The 19,269-nt window shown below is 42.9% G+C and overlaps 1 protein-coding gene across 2 annotated transcripts in view; it reads right to left on the bottom strand.

The window, feature by feature from the left end:
* Positions 1-19,269, bottom strand: part of Znf609 (zinc finger protein 609) — a 155,390-nt gene that overhangs the window by 23,492 nt on the left and 112,629 nt on the right. For both annotated transcript variants that reach the window (XM_042687746.1, XM_042687747.1), the window contains one exon: positions 17,674-17,899. In XM_042687746.1, the coding sequence (XP_042543680.1) occupies positions 17,674-17,899 (226 nt within the window). The remainder of the gene's footprint in view (positions 1-17,673; positions 17,900-19,269) is intronic.

The raw sequence follows: 19,269 nt of genomic DNA, 5'->3' as shown, positions 1-19,269 counted from the left end.
TGGGCAAAGTTAAGATGTTCTTTGGGGGTGAGACTGAATGGAATTCATTGTACACATGTGTGGAAATGTTACAACAAAATCTCCCTTGTATAACTAATGTATGCTAATAACATGGGCTTAATAATGAAATCTAACAATTTCTTTCTGTGTAACATCTTCCTTTACTTTCATGCTTAGGTAAACTTTTCTCAGAGAAATGAAGATAGTCACTTTTTTTTTTTTGGGGGGGGGGGGGTCCATCTTGGGGTTTATACTCTGGGCCTGGGCGCTATCCCTCAGCTCTTCAGCTAAACGCTAGCACTCTACCACCTGAGCCACAGCACCACTTCTGGTTTTCTGGTGGTTTATTGGAGATAGAGTCTCACAGAGTTTCCTGCTTAGACTGGCTTTGAACCACAACCTTCAGATCTCAGCCTCCTAGAATTACAGATGTGAGCCACCGGCGCCCAGCAAGATAGCCACTTATTAAGTTGAAATTTGTTTTCTTTTTTGGTCGGTTAGAGGATTGAACCCAGGGCCTGGGCACTGTCCCTGAGATCTTTTTGTTCAAGGCTAGCACTCTACCACTTTGAGCACAGTGCCACTCTTGGTTTTCTGGTGTTTAATTAGAGATAAGAATCTCATGCACTTTCCTGCCCAGGTTACCTGGCTTTGAATCATAATCCTCAGATCTCAGCTTCCTGAGTAGCTAGGATTACAGGTTTGAGCCAATAGCACCTGGCTTGTTGAATGGTTTTTATAAAGAAACATAGACTTTTGCCTTTAATGCAAATTTAATCTTGAATATATATGTATCTCTATATATTTCTATACAAATGGATGATTTGGCGTGGGTTTCCCCAATACTACATTGAAATATTTTCTTTTCTACTGGACTTGTTTCCATAGAACTTGTTAATGGACTGCCAAATTGTTTTTCCTATTTTTTTTCTTTTTCCTTATTTATTTTATTTTTATTTATTTATTTATTTTTGGTCTGGTCGTGGGGCCTGAACTCTGGGCCTGAGCGCTGTCCCTCAGCTCTTCAGCTGAAGGCTAACGCTCTACCACTTGAGCCACAGCGCCACTTCTGGCTTTTTTCTTTTTGCTTATGTGGTGCTGAGGAATCAAACCCAGGGCCTCAGGCATGCAAGGCAAGCGCTCTACCACTGAGCCACCTTCCCAGCCCCTTAATTTTTTATTTTTATCAGAAATATCTGAAAAAACCTATTATTTACTGGGTACGAGCATCACTATATATGAACATATATGTATATATATATATATATATATATATGTGTATGTATGTATGTATGCATGCATGTGTCACTGGTGTCTGGCTTCTTACTACTTTTAACATTGTTGAGTATGGGGTAAAACACACACACACATAACTGGGTACTGGTGGGGCTGGGAAGGTGGCTTGCATGCATGAGGCCCTGGGTTCGATTCCTCAGCACCACATAAGCAAAAAGGAAAAAGCCAGAAGTGGCGTTGTGGCTCAAGTGGTAGAGCGCTAGCCTTCAGCTGAAGATCTGAGGGACAGCGCCCAGGCCCAGAGTTCAGGCCCCACAACTGGACCCCCCCCCCCCCAAAACAAAACAAAACAAAACCAACTGGGTACTGCTGGCTTACCCCTGTAATCCTAGCTATTCAGGAGGCTGTGATCTGAGGATTGTGTTTCAAAGCCAGCCCAGGTAGGAAAGTCTGTGAGACTCATCTCCAATAAAATACTCAGAAAAAGCTGGAAGTAGTGCTGTGGCTCAAGTGGTAGAGTGCTAGCCTTGAACACAGAGGCTAAGAGACAGCACACAGGGCCTGAGTTCAAGCCCCAGGACTGACAAAAAAAAAAAAAAATTAGTATGAAAGCTCAGAACAATTTGTTTCAGTGTCATATACCTTACACATTCAGAATCTGAATCAAACAACTCTTGTTTTTTTAAATATGCTACCTCACAAAATGAAAATATACTCTCTTCCTTCTTAGTTCATATTTCCAGGTATAAAATACTAGATGTTTTATGGTCTGCAAAACAAGTGTGAAGTCCTGAATTCAAACCCTAGTACCACAAAAAAAAAAGCAAAATACAAACCATCACTACAACCTGATCCTAAAATTGATGTGAAAATATAAAATGAAAGAAAAAAAGTTCTTGACTTCCAATCTATGTCCTGAACAAAAATTTAATTCCAGGTAGTTTGTAAATTATCAGAAAACACATAGGAGAATATCTTGACTATTTAAGAACAAGAAAGCCTTTAATAAACAGGACACACACACACAAAAAAAAAAAACATTAAAAATGGGGCTGGGGCCTGGTGGGGGTGGCTCACGCCTGTAATCCTAGCTACTCAGGAGGCTGAGATCTGAGGGTCACTGTTTAAAGCCAGCCCTGGCAGGAAAGTCTGTGAGACTCTTATCTCCAATAAATCATTAGAAAACTGGAAGTGGCACTGTAGCTAAAGCGGTAGAGTGCTTGCCTTGAGCTGAAGAGCGCAGGGACAGCACCCAAGCCCAGAGTTCAAGTCCCACAACCGACAAAAAAAAAAAAAAAAATGGGGCTGGAAAGGTGGCTCAGTGGTAGAGTACTTGCCTTGTATGTATGAGGTTCTAGGTTTGATTTCTAAGCACCATATAAGTGCTGTGGCTCAATGGTAGAGCACTAGCCTTGAGCTGAAGAGCTGAGGGACAGAGCCCAGGCCCAGAGTTCAGGCCCTATGACCAAAAAAAAAAAGTATTAATAACAAAAAGGAAAGAAGGCAAAACAGAGTATATAAAAAAGGAATGACTTCCATTCATGAAATCACACTATTATAAGAAAAAGTATGCCTGGCTATACTCAAGAGCCTGATATCTGAGGGTTGTGGTTCAAAGCCAATCTGGAGAAGGGAAGTCTAGAAGACTTTTATCTCCAATTAATCACCATAAACTGGAAGTGGAGCTATAGCACAAGTGGTAAAAGCACCAGCCAACAAAACCCAGGCCCTGAGTCCAAGCCCCAGAACTGGTGTGCCCCCACAGAAAAAAGATACAAAATATTTGTTATAGCAATATAATGTGTGTGTGTGTGTGTGTGTGTGTGTGTGTGTGTGTGTGTCTGCCAAAGACCTTGTAACCAGAATGTACAAAGAATGGCTAGTTATAAGAAAAAGAAATACAACTGGATCTAAAAGTGGACAGAAGACTTGGACAGGAACCTCATCAAAGAAGATTTCCAAATGAGCAATAAATATTTGAAAAGATGCTTAATTTTATTACTTGCCAGGGAAATGCAAATCAGTATCATAATGAGATACTATTACGTACCAATAAGAATAACTACTGAAAAAGACAAATTCAAGTCTGAGATGTAATCAGGGGGCTACGAATGTGGCTTAGTGGTAGAGTGCTTGCCTAGCATTCATGAAGCCTTGGGTTTGACTCCTCAATACCACATAAACAGAAAAAAAAAAGCCGGAAGTAGAACAGTTTTTAAATTAACAGACCCAAATTGCAAATAACCCAAATGGCTATCAACAACTGAATAAATAGTTTATTCACATAATGGAATATGATAAAATAATGAACTAAAGCTAACTAACTATATGCAACATGCATGTATCTGACTGGTATGTTGAGCAGCTCAATATAAAAGAGTGTATATGTATACTAAGTCAGGCGCCGGTGGCTCATGCCTGTAATCCTAGCTACTCAGGAGGCTGAGATCTGAGGATCATGGTTCAAAGCCAGCCCAGGCAAGGAAGTCTGTGAGACGCTTATCTCCAATAAAAACCACTAGAACACTGGAAGTGGCATTGTAGCTCAAGCGGTAGATCACTTGCCTTGAGCTGATGAGTTCAGGGATAGCACCCAAGCCCAGAGTTCAAGCCCCACGACTGACCCCTCCCCCCCCCCCCCCAAAAAAAAGAGAGTGTATACTATTCTGATCATGTAAAGTTCAAAATAGGTAACATCAACCAATGTTAGCCATCAGAAGTAACGGAGGTGGGGATGAGTTAGGCTATTGGAAGGGAAACATGAAAGGGCTCTGACACTCTAGTGTTTCTTCATCTAGATTCTGGAACGTGTAGCGTGTGCACTTAGAAAATTCAATGTGGTCTGGGAATGTGGCTTAGTGGTAGAGTGCTGGCCTAGCATGCATGAAGCCCTGGGTTCGATTCCTCAGTACCACATAAAAAATAAAATAAAATAAAATAATATATAAACGAAATTAAAAGAGAAAAATTTAAAAATAGAAAATTCAATGAACTGCACACTTATGCTTCACTCACATATTGTTCAATAAGATCTACTAACATAGAAAGAAACCAAACCTGTGAGTTCATAACTTCTATAGATCAGTACTGGGGTGAGGGGTGACAAAGCAGGCAGCTCCAGAATCAGCTAAAGGCTGGGCTATTTCTATACTCTAGACAGTCTGCCCAACCTTCAGGTCAGTAGTGTCTAGGATGAAATGCAGTAAGACATGGGGGAAATGGAAGGTTCCACTTTCTTTACCTATTCTTTCTCCATATTGATAGCAATTATAGGGGTATTTATCTACTTCTAAGGAGAAAGTTAAGAGCTAAATGATTTGGGAATTTTTCCCAAAAGGTGGAGGTAATCAGTCAAATGAGGGAGGCAGGTTGTTCACTGAATTGGTTTGGGGTTAAAAGTTTGATTATGAATTCAATGAAGTAGAAACCAGTTTGACAGTCTTTTCTTTTTCTTTTTTGCTGGTCATCGGGCCTGAACTCTGGGCCTGGGTGCTGTCCTTCAGCTCTTCAGCTCAAGGCTAGAGCTCTACCACTTGAGCCACAGCGCCACTTCCAGCTTTTTCTGCTTATGTGGTGCTGAGGAATTGAACCCAGGGCCTCATGCATGCAAGGCGCTAAGCACTCTACCACTGAGCCACCTTCCCAGCCCTCTTCTTTCTAAAAGATATCCTGCCCAAAGCAAATAGGAGTGAGCTTGGGGAGAGCAGTTTACTCAATTTTTCACCATAGCCTTTTGATCATATAGTTGTTGCTATGGAGAAGGTTATGAAGGCAGTAAACTAAAGGAAATGAAGGATCTGGCAGGGGTAAGCACAGGAATAGTGGATCAAATAAAAATTCCTTAAGCAATTAGCAAGTAGCAGACCTTTAAGTGACATACTTTCCATGTTTTTCCTAATTCTTGCTCCTCTGAAAGTACATGGGCCTAGTTTGCCACTATAATTTGACTCAAAAACAGAGAACCCTGAATGGGCCTAACAAAGCTAAGTCTGACAGGCAAAATACAATGCCATTTAGCAGTGCTGCCGCATGCCAGGAGGAACCAGCTACCTACCCAACCCTATCCTGAGGAAATTATCTCCAGCTGCCTAAATTATAAAGTTGATACCCTGTGATTTCTTTGTTCTGTAAAGCCTAAGGGAGATGCGATAATGAGGTATCAGAAGAAGTAGAGAACAGGGGGGTGGTGTTGGGAAGGGAAAGGAACAGTGAGAGTGAGAGGAAAGAGGTGGTGGTGGAAAGTGTGGGGGGGGGGGCGCGGGGGGAAGACGTTACTGATATTAAGAAGCAGATGCAGCCTCAGTAGCAACAAGCCTGGGAGCAAAGATCTGCCTGAACTGGTCTGAAATTGCTGCTATGGGAGAAAAGGCTAGTTGCCAAGTTTGTTAATAGCTTTGCCCACTGTTGTTACAGCAGCATTATCAACCAGAGAAAAGGTTAGGGCCTGTTTTTAGCAGTGCAAGCACTGAGACCAAAGGACTAGACATCTTCCAGATCATATGACAACCAATGACAACAAAGATTATATCCCCTCTTCTGTCCTACACAAATGATCTGTGTGTTTATATCAGAGTTAGAAGGACTACAGGTATCATGTAGTCAAACCTCCTAATTTTATAAATAAAGAAACTAAGGCCCAGACAAGGAAAACGACCTGAGCAACAGTGTAAGAAAACCCCAACACTCTCAAATGGGGCCTTTCTCCCTTCCAAATTAACTTAGCTAGGGCTAGTGATCAGTCCCAAGTCATACAGGAACTATAATGCCTAGGCATCACTCATCTGCTGAATGTGAAGTATCAGGAAATAAACTAGTTGTTAAAGGACGGCACTGGTAACAAAATAGGCCAGTGTCTGTGTATAAGAAGATTTTTGTTATGACATCAAAAGAGTCTCATTTGGAAGCAAGCTTACTTGTCTGCCAACCCACAGCCAGGCCACCTGTACTGCTTGTCTATGTTTTGCTAGATAGAAAGGAGGAGGTGAGAAGAGGTGGGTGAGAACAAATAAAATGGGGGCATTTCTTTCTCTTGAAGATGAGGCTGCTTCGCAAAATGAAACCCAGAAAACCATGTGACTGAAATTTTTCCTTAGGGCTTCAGGATTTAAATATATGAAAAGTGGACAGATAACATATTCTACAAGGATATAAATAAACATGTCAGGCTCTAAAGTATCTACTGAGAGCAAGTAAGCTGCTAGGTGTTGGCTGTTGTTTTGGGTGGAGGAGGGGTAGCAGAAGTGGATGTATTGATTTCCCTAATGTTTTCTTTGTGTGGCTGCTGTTGCCATGTGGTGGTCTGTTGCTATGAAGAGTTGTGGTGCCAGACAATGGCTGCTAGGCTTTTTATGTCTGTGCAATTGGGTAGAGCTGTTTCTGCAGGTGTCAGGCTAAGCAGTGGGGAAAGCTTGGTCATCATGGACCATCTCTCTCTAGGTGAGTGCTACCTGAGGAAAACCTGAAGGTGAGAAGGCATTAATTATAGTTATAGGAAAACCAGCAGCTGGGTACCATCTCACTTTTCCAGTACAAATATTAACAGTTACATATTTCTGAGTTCACTTATACACTGCAACGTCAGAATCAATCACAATAAACAACAGGAACTACCAAGGTTAACGTTTTTTAAGAAGAAAGATTAATAGAGTTTCCCTTTCCCCTTGAGTGAGAAGGATAAAGACCCACAGCCAATTCTGCACTAGATGAGGATGAAGAATCATTGGGTCAGGTTGTCAGCAGAGCCACCACAGGCAAACTAACTTCCTGTTAAGCAAAACCACTGCCTATTACTCTGATAATGAGAAAAAGAAAACCCACAGACCAAAGAGCAGAGCTCAACCACAGAGTTTGAAGCAGGGCCAAGTGTCTTCCTGAGTAACAGAGGCTGGAGTATAGAAAAGTCACCATGGATCTGTACAGATGTGAGCTACTTTCCCACTCTCTTCCCACAGTTACTATTCCTTCCATCTCGGAGTATATACACACATATACAATCAAAATTATAAGCCACTAGTTACCAGCATTAAACTTATTGTTGTTTGTTTTCTAGTCATGGGCCTGAGTGCTGTCCCTAAGCTCTTTTGCTCAAAAGTAGTGCTCTACTACTTTGAGCCACAGTGCCACTTCTTATTTTCTGGAGATTAATTGGAGGAGTTTCCTGCTTGGGTCGACCTCAGATCTAAGCTTCCTAAATAGCTAGGATTACAGGTGTGAGTCACTGGTATCTGGCTGTTTTTGTTTCTGTTTTGCTTTTTTTTTTTTTTTTAAGTGGGGTCTCACTATGTAGCCCAACCTTAACCTCAAACTGGAAAATTCTCCTACTTCATGGTCCCAAGTGCTGGAATTACAGGCATGTGCCACCACCTATAGCTTAAGTAAGTTAAAAAAAAAAATTGGCTCCTCAATTCTATTTGGAACATTTCAGGTGCTCAGTAGCATGTCTGACAACCATTTCAAACAGAGCACATCCATCACAGAACATTCTAATGGGAAAGTACAGATTTAGCCCAAGACCTTTGTTTGACAAATTCAAAATCTGAAAACAGAAGTTAACTTACTTCCCCAAGATCACACAGCTAGCTAAAGGTACAACATATACTAGAACCCAACTCTCCTAATGCTAGTTCAAAGATGTTTGTACCATACACTGATGCCTTGAGAAGCTCTGTATTTCTTTAGAAGTTCTAAGTACTTCCTAACATACCCTGTTGTAGCAATGGATAACCTGAAGTGGACACAGTGTGGCACCAGGCTTCCTAGGTTTACTAGTCCATGTAAATGACATAATCCTTAACAAGGGGAAAAACTGTAGACTTCTTTCTTCCCACCAAATGAGAACTCAGTTTTGGAAGATAGGCCAAAGTTATTTTTCACACTGGTTGACATACAAGGAAGTCACATTCTGGCTTCAGAAACATAAATATAGGCGTTAGAGTTCCTTTCTCCTCTCCCTCTCCCTCTCCCTCTCCCCTCCCCTCCCCTCCTCCTCTTCTCTCCCTCTCCTCTCTCCTTTGTTTTTTTGTCAGTTGCAGAGCTTGAACTCTGGGCCTGGGCGCTGTCCCTCAGCTCTTCAGCTCAAGGCTAGCACTCTACCACTTGAGCCGCAGTGCTACTTCCAGCTTTTTCTGCTTATGTGGTGCTGAGGAATCGAACCCAGGGCCTCATGCATGCATGGTAAGCACTCTACCACTGAGCCACCTTCCCAGCCCCTTAAGAGTAATTTCTACATGGGTAGGAGGATTAGTTACCAATGAAATGTCTTTTTCAACAGCAGAACAGCAGAATCCTCTTTAAATAAGGATTTCAAAGGAGTGTAACATATATTCATTGAAAAATGGTAGGTAGCACAGATAAGAGCCAGGACTTACCCACTCTGGCATCCCTTATTCCTGTTGCAGCCACCGAGGGTTCTCCATGCTCATGTTTAAGAAAGTATAACTTTTCTGAAGGTATCTGAAGGTTTCACCCCTGACTTGCATAGTTTTAAAGGGATGGTGGTAGAAGCCATTGCTTAAAAAATAAAAAATCAGGGGCTGGGAAGGTAGCTCAGTGGTAGAGTGCTTGCCTTGCATGCATGAGGCTCTGGGTTCGATTCCTCAGCACCACATAAGCAAAAAAAAAGAAAAAAAAAAAGCCGGAAGTGGTGCTGTGGCTCAAGTGGTAGAGTGCTAGCCTTGAGCTGAAGAGCTGAGGGACAGCGCCCAGGCCCAGAGTTCAGGCCCCACGACCGGACCCAAAAAAAATAAAAAATAAAAATAAAAAATCAGGCATGGTGGTTCACAGTTGTAATCTTAGCTACTCAGGAGGCAAAGATTAGGAGGACTGTAATTTGAAGCTAGCCCAAGGGCTAGGAAGGTGGCTCAGTGGTAGAGCACTTGCCTTGCATGCATAAGGCCCTGGGTTCGTATCCTCAGCACCACATAAGCAGAAAAAAAAAAAGCCAGAAGTGGTGCTATGGCTCAAGTGGTAGCACGCTAGCCTTGAGCTGAAGAGCTGAGGGACAGCGCCCAGGCCCAGAGTTCAGGCCCCATGACCAGACCCAAAAATACAAGGAAATAGAAGCTAGCCCAAGCAAAAAGTTCATGAGACTCCATTTCAACTGATAAAAGCTGGGCATATGGCATATAGCTATTGTTCTAGCTATATAGAAAGTATAAATAGAAGGATCAAGCCAGGCTCACGCCTGTAATCCTAGCTACTCAGGAGGCTGAGATCTGAGGATCCCGGTTCAAAGCCAGCCCGGGCAGGAAAGACTGTGAGACTCCTATCTTCAATAAGACACTAGAAAACTGGAAGTGGCACTGTAGCTCAATTGGTACAGCGCTTGCCTTGAGCTGAAGAACTGAGGGGCAGCGCCCAAGCCCAGAGTTCAAGCCCCACGACGGACAAAAAAAAAAAAAAAGAGGGAGCCGGGCGCTGGTGGCTCACGCCTGTAATCCTAGCTACTCAGGAGGCTGAGATCTGAGGATCCCGGTTCAAAGCCAGCCCAGTCAGGAAAGACCGTGAGACTCCCATCTCCAATAAACCAGAAAACCGGAAGTGGCGCTGTAGCTCAAGTGGTAGAGCGCTCGCCTTGAGCTGAAGAGCTGAGGGACAGCGCCCAGGCCCAGAGTTCAAGCCCCACGACCGACAAAAAAAAAAAAAAAGAGGGATCAGACCTAGGCCAGCCTAGGAATAAAATAATAAAGTAAAAAAGTAAAAGCTAAAAAAGAGTGGCTCAGGCTGGGAATGTGGCTCAATGGTAGAGTGCATGGCAGGTAGCATGCATGAAGCCCTGTGTTTCATTCCTCAGTACCACATAAACAGAGAAAGCCAGAAGGGGTACTGTGGCTCAAGTGGTAGAGTGCTAGCCTTGAGCAAAAGCAGCTCAGGGACAGTGCTCAGGCCCTGAGTTCAAGCCCCAGGACTGGCAAAAACAAACAAACAAACAACAACAAAAACCTCAGAGTCCTTTTTTTTTTTTTTTTTGTAGAACATGGGGCTTGAACTCTGTGGGCCTGAGTGCTGTCCCTCAGTTCTTCAGCTCAAGGTGAGTGCTCTACCACTTGAGCTACAGAGCCACTTCAGTTTTCTGGTGGTTTATTGGAGATAAGAATTTCACGGACTTTCCTGCCAGGGCTGGCTTGAACTGTGATCCTCAGATCTCAGCCTCCTGAGTAGCTAGGATTACAGATGTGAGCCACCGGTGCCCAGCTAAACTCAGAGTTTTATACAAGCCAGCCAAGTACTTGTGTGACTAAAGCCTTAATTTTATTCTTTTTGTTTTTTCCTTACTCAGTTACTTATTTATTGATAGCATTGAGGTTTGAACTCAGGGCCTCCCACTTTTTGGGAAACATTCTATCACATAACATGCCGCCAGTCCTTTAGTTACTTTTCAATTAGGATTTTGTGTTTATGCCCATCATTCTACTTAGCTGGAATGACAGGGATTTCACCATGTTATTCTTTAAAGAATAACATGGTAGTGCCCTGAAATTTTTTTTGCCTGGCTAATGGTCTTTCCAATGCCTGCCTCCTGAATAACTAGGATTATAAGCATGAGCCACCATGACCAGTTCCCCCCGCCCCAAGACTTCTTTTTTCCAAGGCCAACACTCTACCACTTGAGCCACAGCACCATTTCTGTTTTTTTTCTGTGTATGTGGTACTGAGGAATCAAACCCAGGGCTTCATGTATTCAAGGCAAGCACTCTACCACTAAGTCACATTCCCAGCCCAAGATGTTTATTTTGTAATGAAATAAGGTCTCATTAATTTTGCTTGGACTGGCTTTGAATTTACTTGCAATCTTCCTGTTTCAGATTCATAGAAATTAGGATTAAAGTCATCTGTCACCATACCCAATATATATGCTTATTTATACTATTTGTGTGTGTGTGTGTGTGTGTGTGAGAGAGAGAGAGAGAGAGAGAGAGAGAGAGAGAGAGAGAGAGAGAGAGAGAGAGTGAGAGAGAGAGAGAGAGTTCTGGAGCTTGAATTCTGGGTGCTGAGCTTTTGCACTCAAGGCTAGCACTTTACCACTTAGAGCCATGGTGCCACTTACGGTTTTCTGGTGGTTAAGTGGAGATGAGTCTCACAGACTTTCCAGCCTGGGCTGGCTTTGAACCATGATTCTCAGATCTCAGACTCCTGAGTAGCTAGGATTACAGATTTGAGCCACTAGTACCTGACATATGCCCTATTTTAAGGCTTCTTATATATTGTCTCTAGGGCCTTGGGTTAAGATTAAAGTTCATAAAACTGGAATAGACTTGGTATTTGCTACTTTGATTTGAAGTGAGAAAGTCACAGTCAAATCAGTGTAATCAGATCCTTATAAGCTTCAACAGCAACTAAACAAAGAAAACATACTACACTACATTTGAGTATTCTTACTTTTTGTTTGTTTTGGGTTTTTTTTGTCTTTTGCTGGTCTTGGGCCTTGAACTCTGTGCCTGGGTGCTGTTCTTAAGCTCCTTTTGTTCAAGGCCTCTCTACCACTTGATCTACAACACCACTTCTGGTCTCTTCTGTGATTAATTGGAGATAAGAGTCTCACGGATTTTGCTGCCTAGGCTGGATTTGAACTTCCATCCTCAGATCTCAGCAGGCTGAGAGCCTACTAGAGGCACGAGCCACCAGCACTGGGCTACATTGGGTATTCTTAACAGTCTGAAGGATAGACTGAGTCAAGGAGGAGCTTCGCAGTGCTGGCTGAATTATAAACAGCCTAAAGAGAAGAATCTGCAAAAAAAATTCAAAATAGGGCTGGGAATGTGGCTTAGTGGTAGAGTGCTTGCCTAGCATGCAGGAAGCCCTGGATTTGTCCTCAGTACCACACAAACAGAGAAAGCCTGAAGTGGTGGTGTGATGCAAATGGTAAAGTGCGAGCCTTGAGCAAAGTGCCCAGGCCTTGAGTTCAAGCCCCAGGACTGGCCAAAAAAAAAAAAAAAAAAAAAAAATCAACAAAGGAGGGGGTAACAATGTTCGACAAGAAATGTACCTATTACCTTACTAATGAAACTATAACTCCTCAGTACAGCATCTTTACAATAAAATAAAATTAAAATAATAATAATAAAAAAAATCAATGCCAGGCATCAGTAGCTCACACCTGTAATCTTAGCTACTCAGGAGGCTGACATCTAAGGATCTAAGTTCAAAGCCAGCTAGGACAGCAAGTCTGTGAGAGTCTTATCTCCAATTAACTACCCGAAAACCAGAAGTGGTGCTTTGGCTCAAATGGTAGAGCACTAGCCTTGGGCTGAAGAGCTCAAGGACAGTGCCCAGGCCCAGAGTTCAAGCTCCACGACTGACAAAGAACAAAAAAAAAATCAAAATGTCTCTAGGGTAAAGTCTAACATGAGTGCTAGGAAGAAGAGAGGAAAGAAATACTGTAGAAATGAAAGGCACAGAAACCAAGAATCACTGCCACTATGACCCCTGTAATACTATTCTTACAAGGTGATTCATTTCTACAGGGGCCTTAGCACCCTCCATTCTACCCATAGACCAAGTCTTCACAGCTTCTTTCTAAGCTGGAAGAACTGTTCTATTTGAAGATAGTAGTTTTCTGGCCCAAAAATAAAAGCAAAAAAATAAAAAGGAACTCAAAAAAGAAAAAAAAAAGTCAGATACAGACAGAGCACAAAGGCCTAGAATTTTTTCCCCCAAAGCATCTCTATGTAGTTCTTATTAACTTGAGGACTGACTTAGTACTCTCTAGATCTTATAATCTTTAGGGAATCATTTTTACAGGAATTCTTCTGTGACTTGAAAAGGAAAGTGAACCAACCATGATCTCAATCAGACCTTTGCCAACTGAAAATTGAGGTAAGACTCTCAGGGATGGCCAGAAAGCAAAGGGAAGTAGAGTATATCATTGCAGAACAGTTCTTTTACCCTTGTGATGAGAAGAAAAAAGAGTGAAGAACTAAACCTTGAAATATAATACTGTAAGTGGGAGAAAATGTAGTATTAAAAATAGAATTACAAGCCGGACGCCGGTGGCTCACGCCTGTAATCCTAGCTCCTCAGGAGGCTGAGATCTGAGGATCGTGGTTCAAAGCCAGCCCCAGGCAGGAAACTCTGTGAGACTCTTATATCCAATAAACCACTAGAAAACTGGAAGTGGTGCTGTGGCTCAAGTGCTAGAGCACTAGCCTTGAGCTGAAGAGCTGAGGGACAGCGCCCAGGCCCAGAGTTCAAGCCCTGCAACCAAAAAAAAAAACCCAAAACAAAACAAAACAAAAATAGAAGGCTTGGCACCAGTAGCTTACGCCTGCAATCCTAGCTACTGAGGAGGATGAGATTTGAGGACTGAGGTTCGATGCCAGCCTGGGCAGGAAAGGCTGTGAGACTCCTATTGCCAATGAACCACCAGGAAACCAGAAGTGGCACTGTGGCTCAAAGTGGTAGAACACTAGCCTTGAGCAAAAGAGCTCAGGGTACAGTGAGCAGGCTCAGAGTACAAGCCCTATGACTGACAAGGAAAAAAAAAGCTAGGTGATGGTGGCTCATGTCTGTAATCCTAGCTACTCAGGAGGCTGAGATTTGAGGCTTGAGGTTCAAAACCAGTCCATACAGGAAAGGCCATGAGACTCTGATCTCCAATTAACCACCAGAAAACTGAAAGTGGCGCTGTAGCTCAAAGTGGTAGAGCATTAGCCTTGCTAGCCTTAAGCAGAAGAGCTCAAGGACAGTGCCCAGGCCCTGAGTTCCAGCCCTACAATGGACAAAAAACAACAAAACCCCTACAAATCTTATAGACTTAGAAAAATGAAACCAGTCTTAAACTTATGGGATTTATTCTGAATGTGAGAGAAGTTCAGAAATTATTTTGACATGATTACTAAATTGAAGCATTATAATATCTGCTAAATATTTTAGCATAGATCCAGAAATAACAGTGATATGGATGCACTCATTTATTCACCCAAAAAATAATTCTTTTTGAGACAGGATCTACAAAGCCCATGGTGGCCTGGAGTTCATTTTGTTGTTGTTGGTCATGGGGCTTGAACTCTGGGCTTGGGGGCTGTCCCTTAGCTCTTCAGCTCAAAGCTAGCACTCTACCACTGGAGCCACAGCACCACTTCCTGTTTTCTAGTGGTTTATTGGAGATAAGAGTCTCACGGACTTTCCTGCTCAGGCTGACTTGGAATTGTGATCCTCAGATCTCAGCCTCTTGAGTAGCTAGGATTACAGGCGTGAGCCACTGGCACCTGGCTGGAGTTCATTTTATAGTCTAGCTTGGCCTCAAGCTTTCCCATTTTCCTGCCCAAGTGCCAGAATTCCAGGTGTGTGCCATGCCCAATTTAGTTTTCATTTTCGAGTCAAATTTTTTTTTTTTTTTTTTGGGTCCAGTCGTGGGCCTGAACTCTGGGCCTGGGCACTGTCCCTCAGCTCTTCAGCTCAAGGCTAGTGCTCTACCACTTGAGCCACAGCGCCACTTCTGGGTTTTTTTTCTTTTTGCTTATGTGGTGCTGGGGAATAGAACCCAGGGCCTCATGCATGCAAGGCAAGCGCTCTACCACTGAGCCACCTTCCCAGCCCATGAGTCAAATATTTTTGAAAGCATATTACAGGCGCTAAGTGTTGGTGACAAAATAGGGACTCTAACTAGATGCCAATGGCCCATGCCTATAATTCTAGCTATTCAGGAGGCTCAAATCTGGGGATCATGAATCAAAGCCAGCCCAAGAAGAAAAGTTCAGGAGACTCTTATCTCCAATTACCTACCCCACCCCTCGCCCCCTGTCAAAAAAAGGGCAGGAAGTGGTAGAGTGGCAGCCTTAAATGAAAAAGGGACAGTTAGGCACCAATGGCTCATATCTGTAATGGTAGCTACTCAGGAGGCTGAGATCTGAGGATCATGGTTTGAAGCCAATCTGGGCAGCAAAGCCTATGAGACTCTTATCTCTAATAAACTACCAAAAAAGCCAAAGTGGAGCTGTGGTTCCAGTGGTAGAGTGCTAGCCTTGAGAAAAAGTGGCTCAGGGCCAGCACCCAGACCATCAGTTTAAGCCCCGAGACCAGCATCTAACAAAACAAAACAAAACAAAAAAACAGCTAAGAGACAGAGACCAGGTTCCTCAGTCCTAACACTGGCACAACACAGAAACAAGTCACTGAGCTCATAAGATTTTCTAGCTGGGCGCTGGTAGCTCACGCCTGTAATCCTAGCTACTCAGGAGACTAAGATCTGAGGATCCCAGTTCAAAGCCGGCCTGTGTAAGAAAGTCTGTGAGACTTATCTCCAATAAACCACTCAGAAAACCGGAAGTGGTGCTGTGGCTTAAGCAGTAGAGCATTAGCCTTGGTTGAAGAGCTTAGGGACAGCCAGGCCCAGAATTGAAGCCCCACATCTGGCAAAAAAAAAAAAAAAAAAAAGATTTTCTAAAATAGTGGAAAAGCTGGGGCATGGTGGTTCACGCCTATAATCTTAGCAGGGAAGTAGAGGGGCGAAAATAGGAGGGCAAAGAATGGAGGAAAAAAAGGAAAATAGAGAAAAGGAAACAAAATCAGGGAGGCAGGAAGACAAGGAAGGAAGGAATGGAAGGAGAGAGGAGAGGGGAAGAAAGGGTAGGATATATTAAGAGTACCTAAAGCCAGGGGCCAGTGGTACACATCTGTAATCTTAGCTACTCAGAAGGTTGAGATATGAGGATTGAGGTTTGAAGCCAGCCTAGGCAGGAAAATTCCTGAGAGTCTTATCTCTAATGAAGCAGCAAAAAGTAGCAAGTGGAGATGTGGCTCAAGAGGTAGAGTGCTAGCCTTGAGCAAAAAAGCTAAGGAAGAGCACCTAGGCCCTGAGTTTAAGCTCTAGTACTAGTGCGCACACAAATACATGCATGCATGTGCACACACACACACAGACAGGAATGTGGTAATTGGTTGATAGTGACAACTAAATCATAAATTTGCCCTTCAGAGTGAAAAGAAAAGAAAAATCTGTCCTATCCCTATGGCAGGGAGGAAATTAATTGATATATTCAATATATTTAGGCAAGAGGTCCTGAAGGTTGCTTAATGGTACATAGATATTCTCTTTTCTTTTCTTTTTTTTTCACTATGGTCTCAGGCACACAGTAAACTTCATCGGCAATATTTTTTAAACTAACATATTTTTTTATTTTTTAATTAATTAATTTTTTGTTGGTCATGGGGCTTGAACTCTGGGCCTGGGCACTGTCCCTGAGCTCTTCAGTTCAAGGCAAGCGCTCTACCTCTTGAGCCACAGTGCCACTTTCATCAGCAACATTCTTTTTTTTTTTGTTGGCCATGGGGCCTGAACTCTGGCCTGGGCGCTGTCCCTGAGCTCTTCAGCTCAAGGCTAGCACTCTACCACTTGAGCCACAGCACCACTTCCAGCCTTTTCTGCTTGTGTGGTGCTGAGGAATCCAACCCAGGGCCTTATGCATGCAAGGCAAGCACTCTACCATTGAGCCACCTTCCCAGCCCCTCATCAGCAATATTCTTGAAAGCTGAAGATTTACTATATTCCTAATAACGAGATAGCTAAGAATACAGAATGCTTTATCTAGAACACATTAGCACCCACTGCACAGAAGACTTGGAATATCGAACAACAAAATATTCAAGTGAACAGAATTCTGGTAGAATAACTAGAATAAAATGCCTACTTTTTCTATTTTTTTTTCTGTTTTTCTTTCTTTCTTTTTTATTTTGTAGTACAGGGATTTGAAATCATGGCCTTGCACTTCCTAGGTAGGTGCTTTTAGTATTGAGCCACTAGCCCTAAAATGTCTGAATTTCTGACTAGTTAGGTCTGTGATAATCAAAGTAATTAGCTGTGCTCTTCTGGGCCTCTAAACTCCTCAGAGTGAGGATGCTTCGAAAATCTGGCTACTGATACAGAAACATGATGGCACTGAGACCTAGCTCCTCCACATATATTCTGATGAAGACTTGGACTCTTTATTAAAAGAATATGTTGGAGAATCCTGCTGCTACCAGATGTTACCAAGAAAGCTGAACTACTTGGTTAAATACCTTTGTACTTTTATTCTACATTTGTTTACTTTTATGAACTTTCCAAACAGAAGAAATCTGTTGGGCAGCAGCAACCTACAGCAAGTCAACTGTTTAGTTAATGGAAGACTGAAAACAAGACCATGTAAACAATTCCCTGTTGACCTGGCTTATAAAGTCTGTGCCAAGTGACAGATGTATGAAGTGGTGTAGGTGGCTGGCAACCAGTGGAAGGAAGGAGTTGGCCATGCTTCTAGGTGTAAAACACTGGCATTGGCACTCTTTAGGAGAGGGAGATTCTGCTAAGGAGTTTGCTGCTATCCTCTGTGTGTGTTCACTGCTAGCAAGATGTGAACCTAAGACTCCGTACAAATATCTGGCAGTGGTTATAACAGTAAGCCCCTACTGGCTCTTCTGCTAGAGCAGGTTGCGATGGGATGGGAAAGCATGGATAGCACTTACCATCTTCTGTTTCCTGCCACACGATGCCTTCGAGGTTGACGCTGGTTCCAGGTTCACAGGGGCCCAAGCACTCAGGCTCTGTGGCTAGAGCCACATCACATGTGTTGACCCCAACTGATCGGGTTCGAACCATGATCTGCTCACAGGGGGATGAGATGTCATTATTGACTACTGGCACCAAAAGGTGCAAGGGTAGCACCGCTGGTGTGGAGACAGGGGACTCCATCTGTGGAGGAAGAGAAAGTAGTAGCTGAGCAATAGGATCATTTAGAGGAGACATCTAAATATTTAAAATACTAAATATACTAGAAAACAGTTAATCTAGTCCTATATCCTTTGCTATCAGAGTGCAGTAGAGATATATGTCCTCCTCTTTAAGTTCCAGCTCATGATACCACTACAAATGTAGAGGTTTAGATGAGAGCACCCTGTGCTAAGAGAAGTTCTATTCCTACTAGGAATTTTTCCTCATAAACTCTGCTTGGCTAGAAGTGGTTTTTGTCTTTTGTTTTTCAGACTCTATTTTTTTTTTGGGTGGGGCTTGTCTCAGGGCCTGGGCACTGTCCCTGAGCTCTTTTGCTCAAAGCTAATGCTTTACCACTTTGAGACATAGCTTTACTTCTGATCTCCTGTAATTGGAGATAAGAACCTCAAGGACTTTCCTGCCTGGGCTGGCTTTGAACCAGATCCTCAGATCTCAGCCTCCTGAGTAGCTAGGATTACAGGCATGAGCCGCTGGCATCTGGCTCTATTTTTTCTTGTCTCATTAAAATTCTCTAGTATAAGAGAATCAGGGCCAATTTTGATTATATTAAAGCATCTAACTAAGACAAGACCTAGCTTCTGAGGTATTTTTCTGTAACCATTATTCCTTCTTACCAATCTAGCATGTGTGTGTGTATTTTGGTGCTGGTCCTGGGGCCTGAGCTCGAAGCTCCACCGTGTGTGTGTGTGTGTGTGTGTGTGTGTGTGTGTGTGTGTGTGTGTGTGTGTGTGTGTGTGTGTGTGTGTGTGTGTGTGTGTGTGTGTGTGTGTGTGTGTGTGTGTGTGTGTGTGTGTGTGTGTGTGTGTGTGTGTGTGTGTGTGTGTGTGTGTGTGTGTGTGTGTGTGTGTGTGTGTGTGTTTTGGTGCTGGTCCTGGGGCCTGAGCTCGAAGCTCCACCTCCAACTTTTTCATGATTAATTGGAGGTAAGTGTCTCACAGACTTTCTGCTCAGGCTGGCTTTGAACCACAATCCTCAGATCTCTGCTTCCTCAGTAGCTAGGATTATAGGCATGAGCCACCAAAACCCAGTAACGATCAGTATATTAACTGTATTATATAAATACACATGGAGACAAAGGAATATTCAGATTTAGCAATGCCATGATTTCTAATAATCTTAGGAGCTTTAATACAACTTTAGCTAGAAGGAAATGTACTTAAAAGATACTGGAGAGCTGGGAGCAATCTGATGGGAATTTTTTGACCCTCAGAGATTATAACAGTGGGTAGTTAATGACAATGGCATTTTGGAGTAGAACTCTAACTTCAGATTTATGTCTGAAGGTGCTATTACTACCCAAGAGTCAATCCACAGCAATCTGAAGATATAAC

Source organism: Dipodomys spectabilis, unplaced genomic scaffold (assembly GCF_019054845.1).
Source record: "Dipodomys spectabilis isolate Male_0828 unplaced genomic scaffold, ASM1905484v1 ptg000108l, whole genome shotgun sequence".
Lineage (NCBI taxonomy): Eukaryota > Metazoa > Chordata > Mammalia > Rodentia > Heteromyidae > Dipodomys > Dipodomys spectabilis.
Note: the sequence above shows the minus strand (reverse complement) of the source record. Positions and strands in the feature narration are given on the sequence as shown.